At 37.2% G+C, this 20186-nt stretch overlaps 1 protein-coding gene across 4 annotated transcripts in view; it reads right to left on the bottom strand.

Moving 5' to 3' along the window:
• Nucleotides 1–20186, bottom strand: part of Hr3 (Hormone receptor 3) — a 405294-nt gene that overhangs the window by 152885 nt on the left and 232223 nt on the right. The window contains exon 1 of one of the 4 annotated variants that reach the window (XM_067082393.1): nt 11593–12035. The exons of the other annotated variants lie outside the window; for them this stretch is intronic. Coding sequence (XP_066938494.1) covers nt 11593–11638 — 46 coding nt within the window. The 5' untranslated portion in view covers nt 11639–12035. Of the gene's footprint in view, nt 1–11592; nt 12036–20186 lie in introns of those variants that run through there. 4 annotated transcript variants of the gene reach the window in all.

Below are 20186 nucleotides of genomic sequence, written 5' to 3'. Positions count from 1 at the left end.
CACGTTGGGTCCTTTTCCTTAAAAATATCTTGCACTTTTTTGTTGCAATTACAAATGTCCCGGTCGAACTTGAACTGCGAAGTTCAAGGTCCTCGCCCGTTTGAAAGTTGGAAAGTTAGGTGGAAAAAACAAAGGAGGAAGGATGCAAATTAAAAGCAAATACGTAAACGTAGCTGGAGGTGGGGAGAACATTAAGAGCTGCTAACAGTGTGCCGCATGATAATGTAGGTACTTGTGTACTTGTAAAGTATAAGCCAGAAGCTGAATTTCCGAAGGGTATCGTTGCCTTTATTATTATTATCATTATTATTGTTATTATTATCATAAATCTTTCGAGTAAAGAAGAAGATACATAATGCCCTAGACGTTAGCTTAGGACGAGACCAGAGTACCCGCGGTTTCAGCCCGCCGAGAGAGAGAGAGAGAGAGAGAGAGAGAGAGAGAGAGAGAGAGGGGCGATGCAGGTACCTACCTGTATAAGGCCTACAAGTGTCGCAGGATTTTAAACCTCTACATAAAGGAACCGTTAACCTTCCATAATCATCCTAGGCCTATAAGTCTTGAAAAAGAGGGACTAAAAAAAAAAAAAAAATGGTGGTGGGGGGAGGGGAGAAGGTAGGTAGGCGGCTGAGCCTAGCCCAAAATCCCAGACTCATAGAAAGGTGCGATTAGAATCAAAAGAATGCGCCTACATTATACAGGCTGCCCTTTCTTTTTTTATTCAGTTCTTTAGACTGTTCCTTTTCAGAGTTCAAAAGAACTTTTAAGCACATTCGTACATACTAATAAATAAATAAATGAATATATATTATATATGTGTGTGTGTCCTGTGTGCATGTATATATAATACACATATGTACCTATTCAACAGGACCACAATCGCAACAAATGCTTTAAGGTATATCAAATAACCGCCATTTTGCAAAAGTAACTTTCTTATTCACAGCAAAGGAGGCTATCAGGCCGGCAAGAGTGGGACCAGCCCGGAATAGCATATTTAATTATGCAATTTCAGAAACAGTGATAAATATACATAAACTTTTTAACTCTGGGTGAGGGTAAGATTGTGAATTATTTGCACTGCGAGCATAAATGCATGCTTCGCAATGATGACGTCATGCGGCATACTCTCGTAAAAATAAGTGCGATAACTTACTTTTTACGGGCGAAAAATCCATAAAACTAAAAATGGAAAATATAAAAAATACTCTAAATATTTCGGCAAAGCTCCGTGACGCGGCACGTAACGTGACAGAAACAATCTCCTCGTACGTAACATTTAAATGGCGCAGACGTCACAGACCACGAATTGGCTCAGCCAATGAGGAACAAGCATTAGATGGCCAGGGAGATTTGATCGAGTCAGGAAGTGAAAAAGATCGTAATATAACAACTCTGTTGTTGAGGGACAGAAATTCCTCACAGCATTAAACGGCACAACACAGATTACGTAATACACGCGCACACAATCGCACACGTACACACTTACACACAGGCACGCACATACACGCATACATTAGACATACATATCCAAGTTAAGTATACCTCAGTTTTACCAGACCACTGAGCTGATTAACAGCTCTCCTGGGGATGGCCTAATATATAAATAAATAAATAAATAAATACATATATATATATATATATATATATATATATATATATATATATATATATATATATATATATAATACGTATATAAATACATGTGTATGTATGTGTATATATACACACTGAATAAATAAATGCACATTATATATATATATATATATATATATATATATATATATATATATATATATATATATATATATATATATATTTGGCACAGTCTTTTCTTCATTTGCTTCAAGTGGCAATGCACACGTGCCTTCCACAGTCCTCTGGCAGAACTTCAAATATGCCCAGTGCTTTTTCATTCTTCAGGGGAGGTAAACAAAAGCACTACAGCGTTGCTAAATTTATTCATTCCTATGCCGACAACTGCTTCCGATCGTGTGTGGTCTTTTTCAGGGCTAACCTAGATTCACACTGGAATTGCATTCTAATATGTAGAACTGAAAATAAAATATATATTTATATATATATATATACACACATATATACATATATATATATGTATACATACACACACATATATATACACACATTTTATGTATATACATATACATATACTGTATATATATACATATAAAAAGCGCGAAGAATTCGAGAAGTTAAGAAGGCATTGTGGCTATCAGAATTACATATGTGTCTGGTAAAAGTGACCAGTAGACTCTACACACACACACACACACACACACACACACACACACACACACACACACATATATATATATATATATATAAATACATACATACATACACACACGCACACAAATTTTACGTGTGTGCTTCATAACCCAAGTGTTTAAAGTCAACGATACATTCCTTTACAGAATGGCAAACATCAAAGGCTAAACGAAAATCTCAAAAATACGTCATTTCAAAACAGTTTCCGTGGCGTCCCCTAAGCCATACTGTCAGGGTGAGCGAACTGCTGTTGGTACACCCGACGCGAACTTTGTCCGAAGTCATTCAGATACTGAACAGATAAGATTGGGCGAACAATTGCTCAGACAACCTGAACCTTGTTAGTATGACCGCTTGATTGGCGAGTTGTTTAAAATGAGTTCCTGAGTAACTTTTGGTGTGGGGCCAGTTTTCTTCGTTTCATTCTAATTTCTGCAGGCCATCTTCGGGCCTGGGCTTGGAAATGGCATGAGGTTTGCCCGTCTGTTGGCCTTTACTCTTAAAACGAAAATTGTCAGCCACGTTTTACTGCAGTTTGCTCGCAGACGAGAAAAATAAGGTGTAATTAGAAAGACCTTCAGAAGTCTGAAACTGTAAAGAACAACGTTATCATGCAAGTCATTTCCTTTACTGAACTAGATACTTGATTTGATATCTTACCCTGGCGTCGCTATATTAAGTCCTGAAGATAGTAAGCAAAAAAGAACCCTTGTCTTAACCGATCTGACATTGTAGGTTTAGCCAGTCGGTCATTACTGCTTCAATGATTAACAATTTTCAACGCTCTTTACAGAAACAGTTCCGTAAATTCTTCATAACTGTATTTATCACGACTTTCTTTAATTTAAATTATTCAAAAAAGCAAACTGTCATGTCGATTGAAGAATGTTCGCTTTGAATGAACTCCCTGAACTAAATTAATAAGTTTTTGAGCTCCGCTGCCAATAATAAAGGGAATGAATTGAGCAAAAATTTGTACCTTGCATTTAGCTAGCATGAAGAATCAGGTAAGAAACATTTGTCTCTGAAGATCATACTTCTCCTTAAAGGTGAAACGTCTGGTAAACAACTTCCGCTCTCCTCTTTATTGTGACAAGAAAATCCCATATTCCTCTCAAAGAAAAAAAAAAAAAAACATAAAATACGATTCATTTAAAAAATACAACAAAAATCGATCTCGTCTTCTGACTGGCCATTTCTTGCATCTACGCATTCGTCATTTTCTGAAATTGTGACGGTCTTTCATTCTAGATGGTGAGAATGAGACAATAGATTAATTTTAGAAACGACCATTCACACTTTTACGCAGGTAAACGTTTTAGAAGGCCGTCCGATCTACGTTCAATGGGTGTGCTGGGATGGTTTCAAGGACCTTTTTCGCCGCAGACCCTAAATTGGGGAGAATGAAAGGCTCCCTGAAGAGCTCCAGATGAAGATCATTAGTGGATGGTTCGACCTTTGTTAATATACATACAAGCATAAACATAAGCAGATATATACAGTATGTATATATATATATATATATATATATATATATATATATATATATATATATATATATATATATATATATATATATATATATATATTTGTATATATAACATATATGTAAATAAATAAGTATATATATACATATATATATGTATATACATATACATACATATATAACATGTATATATATACATATACATATATATATTAAAAAAATAACTCTTCATCCCATATACGAATCAAGCATCGCTAAAAGAAATCTTTGATACTTTCATTTAATATTTTAAATAGATTCATTTCAGTGAGGGTATTCACAACGAAGAGAAAAGCGAAAATGGAAAATCTTTTCACAATGTATCGTAAGACATTGCCGACATCAATTCAGACTACTGCTGGCTTAAAAACTACGCAGTTTTAAACCAGGCTGAATGACCTTCTCCAATATTATTCAGAGATACCTTCAATAACAATCAAACAAAGCAACACATATATATAAGAAAATGGCTCAGATATTTAAGACTCCTCGCCAGCAAAAATCGGTAGATAAAACTCTCCGAATGAGTAAAGAACCAAACACAACCTCTCCTCAGGTGACTTTTATCTGTTGCTTATCGGGGCAGGAGGCTGCGACCGGTAACATTCACTTTCACCGACCAACTCCCGGTGGAAGCTGTCAGCCAATGAAATTCGCCGTTCGCATCAAAGACCAGTTGTGATTGGCCTCTGCCGAAAACGATGAATAGTAAAAGGGAGGGGGGTTGGGGGGTGGAAAGGGAGTATTTGATGTACACACGTATACAAGCTGAGTGATATCGTGTGCTATTCAACTTTACACAGATTAAAACAAATCTCTCTCTCTCCTTAAACAAATCTCTCTCTCTCTCTCTCTCTCTCTCTCTCTCTCTCTTATAGTCAAGAATATAGTCCACTCCACCGTCGAAAGACCAGTCTCAAATGCAATAAGAAAGAGAAGGAGGATAAAAGCAAACAAAACGAGAGAATCAAATAATTTTTTTATGAAGACTCGCTACCGCGGTAAACATCAGTGGCCTTTATTTAAAATACTAGTTTTTGACTGAAACATTATCACCAGCTGATTAAAATCGTGATAACAACCAACTCAATCTTTTTATAATGTCTCCTGTCTGTGTCTTTCGGAGCATTTTGTAACCGATTACCCACAGATATTTTGTATATTTTGTATATTTTGTCCACAGATATTTTGTATATTTTGCCCACAGATATTTTGTATATTTTGCCCACAGATATTTTGTATATTTTGTCCACAGATATTTTGTATATTTTGTCCACAGATATTTTGTATATTTTGTCCTCATATATTTTGTATATTTTGTCCACAGATATTTTTGCAAAGAATGATTGAGGTTCGAAATGAGGGACGCTGACAGTAATCCGTGACAAAAATATAAATTAATACATTACAATAGAACTCGTCACAAGCATAAATCGAGCGAGAAAAATACAGCGACTCCACGGAGGTAATAACAGAAGTAATTCAACTACTGGAATGTATTTAATCCCACGACAAATGAGAAATTAACTGGTTCATTGGCTTACATCAACTTGACGTCAAACAACAACGAAATTTCAATCACAAATGATGCTGATGACTATGGCTACCGCCTTTCCAGCTCATTAATTCGGTCAGTCAGTCAAACAAGCAAAATTGTATTTCAAAAGGTAACTGGCCTTGGGTATTTCCATGCATTGTTCCCTTATGGTTAATTTTCTCTCTATGGAGACTACAACATACAGTGTGAATCACATGGCGAACTGTGATAGTGAAGAAGGATCTTTGGGTATACCCTCCTGTTGCAGGTGCAATGCTTTCTGGATTTTATTTTTCATCCGTCCTATTTGGTCGTTTTCAATCTAGCTGTCCAGCTTCTTTAACTTTACCTTGTTCGCATTTTCACACTTCTATTTAACTAATTAATAATAATAATAATAATAATAATAATAATAATAATAATAATAATTAACATGAGTCTTGAAATGGAGAAAGAAATCCACAGTTATGTATGGGCACATAATAATAATAATAATAATAATAATAATAATAATAATAATAATAATAATAATAATAATATGATTCAGACCACTTTGCAGTGCTTGCCTTCAATAACTGCGTTTCTTAATGATCCTCTTTCGACCAATTTGAGAAATTTTGCCTTTTTTACCTAACTCTCAAACAATTCACTTCTTATAAATACGACCACGGCCTACATCGATGCAAACAAGGCTTTACGTGAAAAACGACTAAGAAATCGTGTAATGACAAACACACGTGCACAAAGACACGTAAAACTGCATTATATTCAAACAAATATAATGCAAACAAAAGACACTGTCATCAAAGCTTTATGTTTTATTTTTAATGTATTGTTGACATTTCATTGAATATATTATTCAGCTTCTGATAAAGTACAGTTGTTCACTTATATATCTTTTCATAGCAATTATTTAATTAACAAATTTCCTAAAAGGTTCCGTTTCATTGCGGGTTTAGATATTACCACAAAATTTCATTTAAATGATATTTTGATTCTGACCCGTGAAAGGTTTATATTGAAGGAGTCATAATCATACCTTGTTGAACATGTTCACTGCTTGACTCTAAGTCAGTTTTACAACGGAGGCACATATACTGTTCATTTTAGAAATATAATTTTAAACCACCCTTTTCCTTTCTTACCATGAAGCATGAAAATGCAAAATCATTCTCGTTATTTGTAAGAAGTTGAGTTTTACTATTTTTCTTTTTTTTATGAAACATTTGTCCGTTGAATCAAATAAGAAACAGCAGTGAACGCCGAGACGAAGTTCAGGTTAGAATTTATAAATTTCCGCGATGTATAATTTGAAGGAATGTTTCATTTAAGATCAATGGAAGTGAAATAAAATTCTGTTGTAAAAAAAAACACATGTACAACATCACGAAACTTTTTTATAGATATGCTGTCAGTGGCGCTGCACTAATTAACATACAACTAAAGTAACTGTCCTTATCTATTCCGGACAACTTGAAATAAGGTCGTTAGCAATTTTAGATAATTCAGACAATTATAATTTCCCTTGAATAATCTCCGTCTTCTACATATGAACAGCTCCTTCGAGCATCGCCGCTCAAGATGTGTGGGTAACTTGGCTGCTTCAGCAGGATCGAATATCATTGTTGCCTTTTTCCAAAACCAGCGGCCATCATTCTTTGGAGTGTAAGCCCAGGAAATATCCGTGGGGATATGTAGTTTCCATGGGCTGTCCAATCATCTTCTTAAGCAGAACCACTTTCTTCAGTGACAAGGTAAAAGACAACCCTTAAATTTGAACACGAATTGCCAATATAACAGACGCTTTTTCTGGAAGTGGAATTTCTAAATCTACTTATGGCAAAAGTTTCCTGGTCTAATGTTTATATACCTCTTCAAGAAACTGTTATGTTACTTTTCTGAACATAGTTTTTCAAGCGATATTCTTATAAATTCTTCATGAGATATTATGCCCATCAAAATAAATTCTTCATGAGATATTATGCCCATCAAAACTTTGGTTCCAAATTCACCGCAATTAAGACTCATTATGCAAACTGTCTCCATCTATTTCTTTGTCTTTTGTAAAAGAATGGTTAATTAATTTTCATTCTCGCCAGTCTTTGCAAGAAATCGGAGACCAAGTTACAAGAAACGTGTAAAAAAAACTCTCCATAATCCAGTCAACTTTCTCTGCAGTAATCAACCCCAGCGCATATGCCACTTGAACTCCTTGTTTATGCCCGATGCGGGATATTTGCAACTGTTAATGTGACGTTGCTTGTGATTCGAAAGATCACGGTTTTTCCATAATGACAAATATTCCACGATCAGTGAATCAGATCTGTATGAGTACAGATTTATAAAATTTAGTGAAACCGTCAACAGCTCGCCCCATATCATTCTTATTAAGAGTAAACAGTGATAACATCGTTGGAAAAGTTGATGCAGGTAATGTAAACCCGTCGCACCCACTCAGCCTCAAAATGATCACAATGTTTGTTTTGAAAAAGAATTCTTGTTTGGGGGATTCATTTACAAGGTGGGGTATAGTCTCTCTTTTTTTATCATAAAGTACGTCGATATGGAAATCGGTGATGTAGTTAGCAACTGGTACGAAAGGATGTCTTCCTTGCAAGGAGTATCCAGCTAAAATAATCAAGATCTTCAATTCTGAATGCTGTCAAGACACTGCTTGTCACAGTCACATCCAAACCAGCTGCTAATTACCAAATAAAAGTCGCCTCACAGGATCGAACTCCACGTGATGAATATTGCCGTACGTCCTTCTTGCAAGCGATCACTTCGAACCAAAAGCGAAATACCCTTAAATAGTCACACAAAAACAGTCCCCCAACCTCCTCGAAATAATGGATATTCATGGACCAGTTTCCAAACGGGGGAAAAAAGAGGCAGAAGAAAGTACCGTAAGTTCTCCGGCCTGGTTTCTTTTTTTTTTTTTTTTTTTTTTTTGGCCCTTTTTTAAGCAACTGGATAAATGTGAAAACAATCTTTAAAGGGGTGAAATTAAAAATTGGGGGAAAGTAGTTATTTCGATCCAAACGGCATCAAATCAAGACCAACGTTGAGATTGATGTTGTGGAGTTTCATTAAGAATTGAGGACTAATAATGATTCTATTCTAATCGAGCTGCGTAAGTTGCGAATTGACTATGAGACAAGGATGAGAAGGAGAAAATAATCTATAATAAAATAAGCTTTTTGTTTTCAGTTAAGAATTGATGTTAGTTTGATTTAACTTTGTAGACTTCTGAAATTTACTCCCAAGAAAGATTTCTTTCCGATACGATGATGATCTGGTTATTATGGTGACAATAAACAAAACTCACAAGTCATTTCCATCCTTCGATAATCTGTGTTAAGAAAATGTTGCTTTGAAGTGTTGATGCTGTAAAAAAAAAATCATTGCCAGACACCTACAGCCCCAAATGGCGAATTTACAAAGAACCAAAACGTTTTACATTTTGACACTTAAAAATGTCCCTACAGAATTGATTCCCTTTATTCATTTTCTATATTTATTTCATCTCCGGGTTTTTCCCATCAGAAGGCGTTGGTTCCTTTCCGGATGTCATCCCTCGCTTGCCCCATAGATTTCAAGGGGCTAACAAGACGATGGCATCTAGCTATTATTGGTCACCCTTCCATGTACTGACCCGACCCAACGCTGGATGACCAGTATGCTTTGCGTGGATTGCCGTAGTTGTACAAAAAAGTGTTTTGCAGCGTAGTGTTCTATAATCTGTATGGCTTAGTCCTTAACAATACCTTCTCATCAGCGAAAGACCCAAGATCGATCCCAGGAAGGGTAGATGAGGACATCTAAGCATTCTACCAATGTTAACCCGAGCAGTAAACTTGTACCTGGAAGCTGGTCGATCATGGTGAGTCCAAAAATACTTGCATACGGGTAATACACACACACACACACACACACACACACACACACACACACACATATATATATATATATATATATATATATATATATATATATATATATATATATATATATATATATATAATGAGGCTTCTATTTCCAATTATTAAAAAAAATGACGGCAGTGAATAAGCAGCCATACGCTGAATACTACAGTATAAAAAGTGCTCTTACAACCATATAAACTTTAAAAACCACAGCAAAAGCAAACAGTCCGGAGGAGATTGTTACTTTCGTTATTGTCAAGTCAAACTTTAACAGTTATATATAATCTCCGAAAACGTACATTTTCTACTTAAATCAAAGGCACTTATTAAATACGTTTTGCCGACGTAGAGTGAAATCGATATTAATTGATATTTTTTGGTTAATATTTGTGAATACGAACTACTCATGCGTGTGTAAGACACAAAAATTCATTTATACATATAAACACATACATGCATACAAACACAAACACACACACATATATATACACTGTAAATATATATTATATTTTAAAGTTAAAGTCCTCTTCGGCCTCATAGGGCAGGCGCTGATCTCCTGCTTCTTAGGCCGACAGCCAATGGGGGACGTCTCCCAATGCCTATTTGTACATGTATACAAAAAAAACAAACACACACATATGTATGTATATATATATATATATATATATATATATATATATATATATATATAAATATATATATATATATATATATATATATATATATATATATATATATATATATATATATGTATATATATATATATATATATATATATATATATATATATATATATATATATATATATATATATATATATATATCTGCATTGTCATAGACTGTTAGAGCATTAGTAGGACGTAAAGAGTCGAGAACTCTCTCGCCACGATATGACACTGTTCAGCAAACACGCTGGAGAGAAGAGCAATATTCTCGGATCGATTAACACACCCCCTTCATTCAGGGGGTATTCTCCATCTGACATTCTTACGCAATCAATGAAGCTTACTGTGCGTACGAATCCTCACGACAGCTTGTGATAAATGGCAACTGCGGAAGGAAGGCCGGCAATGACAACACCTATAATAATAATAATAATAATAATAATAATAATAATAATAATAATAATAATAATAATAATAATGATTATCATTATTATTATTATTGTACTACACCAGGATAATTATACAGAGACAGCACAATAAAAATAATTATGATAATATTTTCACTTTAGACAAAGGTACCGAAATGTTTATTTTCTATTTTCTTTTTTCCATCCGGCGTCGAAGACCATAATATTAGCGGTGCCACATTTGGCAGAAATTAATGTCAGCCGATCAGTCAATCATATTTTTTCCCATTATGTAGAGATATAACGTCAAAAATTCCTTCCGTCACGAAAAAAAGATAATGTGGAGAAATATGTGCAATGTATCGGATATTTGTTGTTGATGGTGTTAGGCTACGGTTTTTACGAGGCCGAATAAAAACCGAAAATTAATTCCTTGTTCAAGAACTACCCCGTTGAACATTTTCTTCTTGCTAAGAGTTTTAGAACTGAATTACATATAGAACTTAGGACAAAGGCTAAGCACTGGGACCTATGAGGTCATTCAGCGTTGAAACAGATTGACAGAAAAAGGTTTGAAAAGTGTAACAGGAGGAAAACCTCTCAGTTACACTATGAATCAATTGTTAGGTGAGGGTGGAAAGTAACACGGAAGAAAGGGAATATGAAAGGAGGTACAGTAAAAGGAACGTAAGGGGTTGCAGCTAGACGCCGAATGCACGCTGCAGAAAACCTTAAGTAATGCCTACAGTGCACCACACGAGGTGCACTGACGGCAATAACCCCCTACGGGGGCTCGGAGTTTTATGTCGGCTGCAACTAAAATGTGGAATAGTTTGCCTAGTGGGGCTGTGGAGTCTTCTGACCTCCAAATGTTTAAGCGAGGAGCGATTCCATTCCTACTTTCCGCTGACGTCTACTGAATTCAAGTGTATCGGTTTATTTTCTGCTCCCTCGTATTTGTTCATTTATCATCTTCTCCTATAACTTGTCGCTCTCTGCAGGTTGATTTGCTTTGGAGCCCTCTTGGGTTAATAGTCTGTTGTCTCTTTCTGTCTCTGTCTGTAAGAGTTTTCAGCCGAAGATTTAAAGAAAGAAAGGAAGAAAATAAAGACATGCATGCGCGCCACGGCTGTTAAGATGAAACTAAGCTGAGGTTCTTTGTTTAAGCGACTGCAGTGGAATGACGTATCGAAAATAAATGATCATAATTTTCCGTACGAAAAGACCAGGAAAAAAATCTTACCTGCTACTGATGGATTCTTTCCGTAGACTTCAGAGTACACAGACATCTCACGACGGTTTCCTGGGCTCTTTTAATCACCTGAACACTGCCACTCATTTGGCAAACACAATTCAATATGTCAAAAATAAAAAGGAAAAAAAAAATTTCACACCGAAAAGGTTTTGAGGTCTTCAAGTGGCAAAATTGAATTTGCTATGGGAGATGCTCCAGAAGACTGGACACGTAAACCACTAAGTTTGAAAGTATTATCGCAATCAGAGATCACCAATATTGCACTGGGACGCAGGTTGCATTACGAGGCTGATAATTTGCAAGGACGATTTGAAAAAAGTTGCATCGTTTCTTCATGAAACACGGCCATCACCTTTTACTTTACAAGTTCCTTTCTCGTAAGCTTTCTTCTTCTTGTCCTGTTTTTGAAGGGACAAACCCCGGAATACAAGGGATTGTTACCTGCACAATCGACGCCAGAGAAACTGAAGGCAGGTTCTCTGGAATACAGCTCGCTCGTTCCATCGGGAATCACGAGTACCTTTGCTTTACGTAATCGGCTCCCGGAGTCTCTGTCACAACACCAAGAAGCCACAGAACGCAAGGGAAGGCCGTAAGGTTCGTGCCCATGTTCCGCCGAGGTGCATCGTGGAAGAGATGAATGTAAACAGACATATGCCTCAACTCTTTCCCGTAATTCGAAGGACTTTCTTGCTCGGAGAATCTCGTCCGAGCAATACGGCCCAATGCGAAGTGCGCCCGGCAGAAAGCGAAAGAGTCCGTACGGACACGGGACACAAGGAGCGAAGTCGCCCAACAGTGTCTCCCTGAACCTCCTCGTTCAGGTCTGATACCCTACAAGTGTTCCATTGTCGACTAAAGCTCGCGAGTCAACAAACATCTTTTCCTAAATTCTTTGATATCGAAGAGCAGAGCTATAATGCGCCTCTCACCCTATCGATTCTTAGGGAACTGCCAAGGACTCTAGAGTGCACAGTACGCCGGTGACGGCGATGCCACCGTCATTTTGGGCACCTGCCCCTCGCCAGTTGTGGTACTTGTCCTCCAAAATGAAAAAAATGAAAGTCATTTCTTGCATGTGGAAGGGGCTGAATTCCAGGAGTCATCGGGAATGTGCATGCCTTTCCCCTTTTGTGGAATACCTAGGAGAGTGTATTGAAGTCATACTACTACTAATTCTACTACTACTGCTGCTCTTAATACTACGACTATCAAGGGCCCTTAGAGCGTCTGTGATAAAGGTGCGCGTGGATACACTCATGTATTCGAATTGAGACACTACACACAGACAGGGCCAAATCAGAGTTCACTAAAATGTATTGGAAAAATTAGAATTACCTTTATCCAAGGAGCTATTTTTCTTGAATACTGCATCGTTACTCACAGTTCAGTCATGCGTACGAATTCATTCATTACGTACAGACAGGGCCAAAACATTCAATAAATAAATGGAAAAAAAAAACACAAAAATTTATAATTACTTATATCTAAGGAGCCATTTTTCTTGATACTGAGAACACATAAATGCAATAAGACGTAGCCCATGATATTAGTAATAAGAAAATAAATCTTACGCAAAATTATACATGAAAAGTTGAAATAAAAGAAAAAAAAAACAAGGTTGTTTGAGAGCATGTATACTGTAGGTATATTAAAAGATTCATAATCCCGTAACTACAAGGATACGTTTACCCAGGCACACAGAATTATATAAAGATACATCCGTACGTACAAACTCACATACGTGCCCATATAAGCACATACAAAGATGACAAGGCGGTTTAAATACATGGAAATGAAAATCAAAAGATTCGAATGGCTTAAAGACGAGTAGAGCTGCTTTCTTGACATCACAGACTTAATATATGCAGCACATTCAGACTGGAAACGTGTTTTGTTGATATTGCTACCATCGTTTACGTAAAAATACTCATAGTAACATGAGTCTTAAAATGGAGAAACAAATCCATTTTAAACATATTTGTACAAATACATTTAAAAACATATTTCTACAGATACATAACTGTGGGTTCGTTTCTCCATTTACGACAAACGACATTAATAGGAGGCTGAAATAAGTAAAAGCAAAATATGCAGAAAATGATCTAAGTAGAACTACAGCTTTATGACGTGCAAATTAAAATGAAAAAACGTTTGAAATCCTTTCATAATACGCCACATACCACAGCGTAACATGCTGCATGTGTAAAATAATGGAGGTGATCACAATAAAGATATAAAATCTTATTTTCCTCGTACATAGACAAGTGTTTCGAACAGTAAATTATCAGTGATTGACGGCTCTTCCACGTTTTAAAAACTTTTTATCTATTTCAGGAGAGACGTGACGGGAGAAGGAAATAAAAAAAGGATAGAGTTCGTCTTATGTAAACAGTAGTAAGAACAACAATAACAACAATAACGGCTACACAAACAATAATAATAATAATAATAATAATAATAATAATAATAATAATAATAATAATAATAATAATAATAATGAAGATGAAAAAATTCAAAACTTAAAAAGATGAATTAAGGAGTGACGGAGTTTCTCGCAAGTGTCGTCAAACCAACTTGTTGGGGAAAACAAGGAAATGGATTGGGAAATCTAAAAGAAAAGACAAAAAAAGCGGAAATTCTACGCAGGGAGCAAATAATGGACTTAATGGAAGCGATATTATGGAGATCAAAGTAAACGCGACGAGTGAAAATACGATAAATTCAAAGGAATTAAAAATTACCATAGTAAAAATGGAGAAAAAAAAATTTCGAAGGGACGAGTGTGACGCAATGACATTGTCATGTCTGCAATCAAAATGCACACGTATGCACACGCACAGAGAGACGACGCACACGGAAGCACACACATAAGCAATGAGAGAGAGAGAGAGAGAGACAGAGAGAGAGAGAGGTAAAAGGTGAAAGGTAGGTCTTTTACTACGGGATCCAGGAGTGTGAGAGTGGTTTGGATGGGTAACTGGTACTGGGAGGAGAGGGGTGGGGGTGAGGGTGGGGTGAGAGGGGGGAAGGGGGAGGGGGGTTGGTATGCTGGAAGTCAGGCCGTGCCGCTGGAAGGTTGGACACATGCAAGCATAAGTGCGTGTTCAGGCACACAAGCGTGAGTAGATGGCTCCCAAAAGGGAAGCTCAAACGGGGCGCAAGCCAGCCAACCAGCGAGGCAGAAGGAGGAGAAGGAACTGCAAAAGCAGCAACAGCTGCAACTAAGCTAAAAGCAGCCGAAGCAGCAGAGATCCCTTAGTAAGGCTTCGCTCCTTTTTTAGCAGCCCATGCGGTGGAGGGAAAGAAGGGAGGGGAGGGGGAGGAGGGGTGGCTGAGACAAAAATAACCATTTTATCATGATTTCCAAGAAGGTTGCCATTCCTCCGGTCGCCTCTAAGTTTGCTGACATCAGCTCTTTTGCTCTTCCTAAGAAGCTGGAGCGTTTGGACGCTTGTGATAGAGAAAACGACAAAACAACGATCGCTGTTTTAATCGCTGCTCTACGAGGGTGAAAACACAGTGCAAGAGAGATTCTACCTTTCCACTGGATGTTAAAATGGCAAAACGGACCGATGACTAGGAATAGCCCTTGTGTTACCTTGTAGCCACGACGCATCAGCAAGAAAAAGAGCATCGTCAGCAGAAAAGGCGCAACGACAGTGCAAACCAGTATTTGCTTGCTTCGCACAAACTGCATATATTCGTGGCCGAAAGCATGTGACTCTGGTTAACTTTCCATTTTTTCATTATGGTGCGAAGAAGGAAAAGCAAGGCTCTTTTCTGCATTTTTAAATTTTTCTCTCTTAGGCTTTCGTTTGCAAATTATTATTGTTATTATTATTATTATTATTATTATTATTATTATTATTATTATTATTATTATAAGCAGCTTAGCGAAGACACTGTTTCAATGAAAATTAATCACCGGAAAGTTTAAGGAGGTGGATAGCTAAATTGGATAAGACCAGAAGGAACAAAGGAAAAGTAGAAGACATAAAGCGACGCAGCACAGGCGGCGAGGAAGGCACACTGTAAGCAGTGCCCCAACAGGGGCCCTGTTACAAAGAAGAAAGACAATGGCAGTTCCTTCCGTTTTTTCTGATAGGCCTAGTTCAGGAGTTATACCTCTCTTGTCTACAATATACATACACTGCACATTTACTATCTATCACATCTGCTGTTACCCATTTGTAGATGGGTTGACTGGTGGCTAGTAGGCCGAGGGCGATCCACGGCCCTAGCAAGCATGAGCTGAGTGCTGAAACACTCAAGTTGCAATGAGGTTATTGGTCACATGCCATTCACCTTACGTCACCAACATCCCAGTCGACTAACCACCAGGTACTCAAAAAAGAATTTATCATTAACGAGAGCTTCAGATTTCAAATAAAGTTTTCTTGACTTTGTCATTTTTTTACGTTAATTCTCTCTCTCTCTCTCTCTCTCTCTCTCTCTCTCTCTCTCTCTCTCGTTTAACAATGGGCACCAAAACTTAGGGGCACCAAACTTAACAAGGGGCACCAAGACTTAACAAGGGGCACCAAACTTAAGTCTCAAAAACTTAATCGGTAAAGACGACGTCAGCTACCCAAAACAATTTCTCTCTCTCTCTCTCTCTCTCTCTCTCTCTCTCTCTCTCTCTCTCTCTCAAATTCAGCATCAAAGGAAGGCAGACTCTTCCAAAGGAAGACCACAACGCAAACAGCGTTCCGAAGACTCCAACACCCAATTCTTTCAGTCAGTGGTCTTCCCTCAGAAGCGATCTCCCAGCCACAGGCGATCTCGAAAAAGCTCTTGAAAGCTCATCAAGGCGATCCCAAAAGGACGTCGCAGTTGGAAGTGTTGGTAATGGTGCCAACATCGTCAGAACCTTTTAAGAGACTGAGTAAATCACCAGCGCATTTTTTCATGTTTTGTTTATTTCATTGAGTTTTGTTCTTAAAGAGGTTCTGTGGTTTGGTCGTAGTGATTCCCATTCAGGTGCTTTGAAAATCAGCGGATTTTAGGGGAGAGAGAGAGAGAGAGAGAGAGAGAGAGAGAGAGAGAGAGAGAGAGAGAGAGAGAGAGTAAAATGGTGGAATTTTCAATTACAGGCAAATAATTAGATTGTGAATACCATTCTCTCTCTCTCTCTCTCTCTCTCTCTCTCTCTCTCTCTCTCTCTCTCTCTCTCTCTATCCCGTGATGAGGGACCAAACTTGGAGTATCAGAAAATTAATTATCAAAGGGAATATCAGATACCCAACCAATGTTTTTCGACTTGGAAATCTTGTTATCTCTGCTTATTCTCTCTCTCTCTCTCTCTCTCTCTCTCTCTCAGGCCAACACAAAAACATTCATAATCAACGCTCATAATCTACAGATGTATACATCAAGATAATAACGGGCAGAAGCACAATAAAAATAAAAAGTGAAAACCGGCTTAAAGGAATTTAGAACACGCCTTAATAAGGTAATAGGAGGGCAAAAAAACTGGCATGACCGATGTTATTACTTCTAAAATAAAAATAAAACATTAAAAATATACGTAAACAACTTTAATCCCCTCCAGATAAAATAAAAAAAATGTAAAAAAATATAGAAACTCAGTTAGAAAAACAAGCAAAGCTAAAACTGGCATTTGCAATAAGTGGCAGGATATATTTACGTCACGCCTCGCAGTATCTATATAGGTCACGTCGGGATAATTAGAAAAACACTTTCACTTCTTTCTTTTGAATTCAGGGACGAAAAAAAAAGGGGGGGTGGGGGTTAGGGAGAGGGGGGGGGACGGATTACATACATACAGGACTTTAACTGAGGAAAGTAAAAAAAAAAAGACATTTGCGCAAACAACTTTCTTTTCCTCCTTCCATACAGAACGTAATGTTTATCCGTATGTTTATTTTGCGTGTGTGTAACAGAAGGACGGCATCACGGCAGACCTCTGGACACGTGCGTAATGTCTCTAGGATTAGGAGAATACGGTAATTTTTACCGAGATTTAAAAAAATATATAATGTAGAAACTAGCTTAAGCATCTCGACCATTCATGAATTCCAAGGCCTTCATTCATGGCTCCATTTCACGCGTTCATTCATAACTCCGAGGTGCTCGTCAGAGTTTCCTGAAGTATCTTCGCTCGCAATTATTCGCACTGTTAATCCGAGGCACATTCTGCGGTTCGGTCTTCAAGTGCTTTTGCCTTATGAATTTGATCGGCTTCTCTTAGAGTCTGGAGGGGAAAAGAGATCTTCTACTAAGAGTATGGCACTCTTTTGGACACTTTCTTCAAATAGAGCTGCTTCACTAGCAATTATAAGGGAGCAGTTAACCTAAGGCGTTTTAGAGAGAGAGAGAGAGAGAGAGAGAGAGAGAGAGAGAGAGAGAGAGAGAGAGAGAGAGAGAGAGAGCATCTTTTAAAAGGGGGAAAAATAATTTATTGAGAGAGCGGGAGAAAGCACCTTTTAAAAATGGAAAGATAATGTGCTGAGAGAGAGAGAGAGAGAGAGAGAGAGAGACTTTTAAAAAGGGGAGAAAAATTTACTGAGAGCGAGAGAAAGCATCTTTTAAAAACTGAAAAAATAATGTACTGAGAGAGAGAGAGAGAGAGAGAGAGAGAGAGAGAGAGAGAGAGAGAGAGAGAGACTTTTAAAATGGGGAGAAAAATTTACTGAGAGAGAGAAAGTATTTTAAAAAATGAAAAAAATAATGCATTGAGAGAGAGAGAGAGAGAGAGAGAGAGAGAGAGAGAGAGAGAGAGAGAGAGACAGAGAGAGAGAGAGAGAGAGAGAGACTTTTAAAAAGGGGAGAAAAATTTACTGAGAGAAAAAATAATGTATTGAGAGAGAGAGAGAGAGAGAGAGAGAGAGAGAGAGAGAGAGAGAGAGAGAGAATTCCATTCAATAGAATTCAACAGAAATCAATCGGACCAGTGCCCTTTTCGCTGTCTTGATAAGGGCAGAATGTATTCTAGAGCCCGACTAAATCCACCAAATAACTACCAAAACTTAAACCACCCAGGTAAAAAGTAGGCCGGATATCCCATCGCTCAATCCCGTGACATAAGAGGGATTTAAGCAGAGGTGGCGCGAATCTAGGACACCCCCCCCAAAAAAAAAACGGGGTAAAATGAATGGCAATATACTTTGACAAATATGCATTACGCAGTAATGCTCTTTTTTTTTTATTAGGTTTATCCGCACAACAGTGATGTGCATTTATGTGCATGCAACCAAGAGCGAGAGTGGAGTTATTGTGAAGTTGTATGTGGAATAAATTCTGTAATTCCTGGATTACATAATATTTTCGGTTAACTTTTTTTACAGAAATTAATCTTATGCAGTATTCGAAATAATAATAAAAAAAAAGTGTTTTATCAGCATTCTTTATCCTTCATATCAATAAAAGGATTTAAATCGTGTAAATAAACCGTGTTGTCTTCCTATCAGGACATCAACATTTTGACTTCCACATTGCGGGTATGCACTGCAATCATCAACATCTTTGTTGATGACATTATCAAGAGAAATCATATTGTTTTAATATTTTATCAATGTTATGAAAGGCTTAATGTGCAATGACTCCTAGCAAGATGCCTTAATTAGATACATCTTACATCTATATATATGACAATGGATGTTTGTATGTATGTATGTGTGTCATACCTAATTTCGGTATACAGTACATATAACTTACTATCTGAAAAAGAATACTGTGGGGGTAAGGCATCAATGGCACCTGAAGTGGGTGGGGGTTGGGAAGAAGGGAGAGAGAGGAGATCAGAGAGAGAGAGAGAGAGAGAGAGAGAGAGAGAGAGAGAGAGAGAGAGAGAGAGAGAGTTTATCGGTTGTCACTCAGAGTTATGCCAGGCAGCACTGGGTTGAGTCAGCTAATATATATATATGTATATATATATATATATATATATATACATATATATATATATATATATATATATATATATATATATATATATATATATATATATATATATATATATACACACACACACATATATGTATAAGTAATCAACACGCAATCACGTATGCAATAGAGATAAATTTCTGATTCACTTCGCGATCGAACCCAGGGCTTCCAATTGAAAGGCAAAGGCGCCACCAACTTTGTGGTTTAGTTGGTGGCGCCCTTGTCTTTCAATTGAAAGACCTGGCCTCGGTCCCGACGTGTCAGAAATGTATATATAATGTATGTATATATATATGCGAGTATATATATATAAATGTATATATATAATACATAAATTTGGAAACTGTCATTATTGCTTATCTATATAAAAATGATGCCACAGTGCATTAGTTAGAATAAGGAAATAACCCACTGTGTACAAAAGACTACAAAACAACGGTTACAGTTTATACAGTACAGTGCTGTAGCCGTTCTTAAGAGATGCTGTTGAACACCAGAGTGAGATTAATCTATTCCGCAAGATCACCTTAGTGGGACTGAAGGCTATGATGCTAGCAACCTCATCCCAATAAGCCACGCTGTTAATATTTCAACGAACCTTTGGAATTCCGACATAAGCAAAATGATTGCAGTCGAGACATGAGAGATCCCGTGACCTACTGTGAGGGCGT

The sequence above is a fragment of the Macrobrachium rosenbergii genome, chromosome 39 (assembly GCF_040412425.1).
Source record: "Macrobrachium rosenbergii isolate ZJJX-2024 chromosome 39, ASM4041242v1, whole genome shotgun sequence".
Classification (NCBI taxonomy): Eukaryota; Metazoa; Arthropoda; class Malacostraca; order Decapoda; family Palaemonidae; genus Macrobrachium; species Macrobrachium rosenbergii.
The sequence above is the reverse complement of the archived record's forward strand: the minus strand, read 5'-3'. Positions and strand labels throughout refer to the sequence as shown.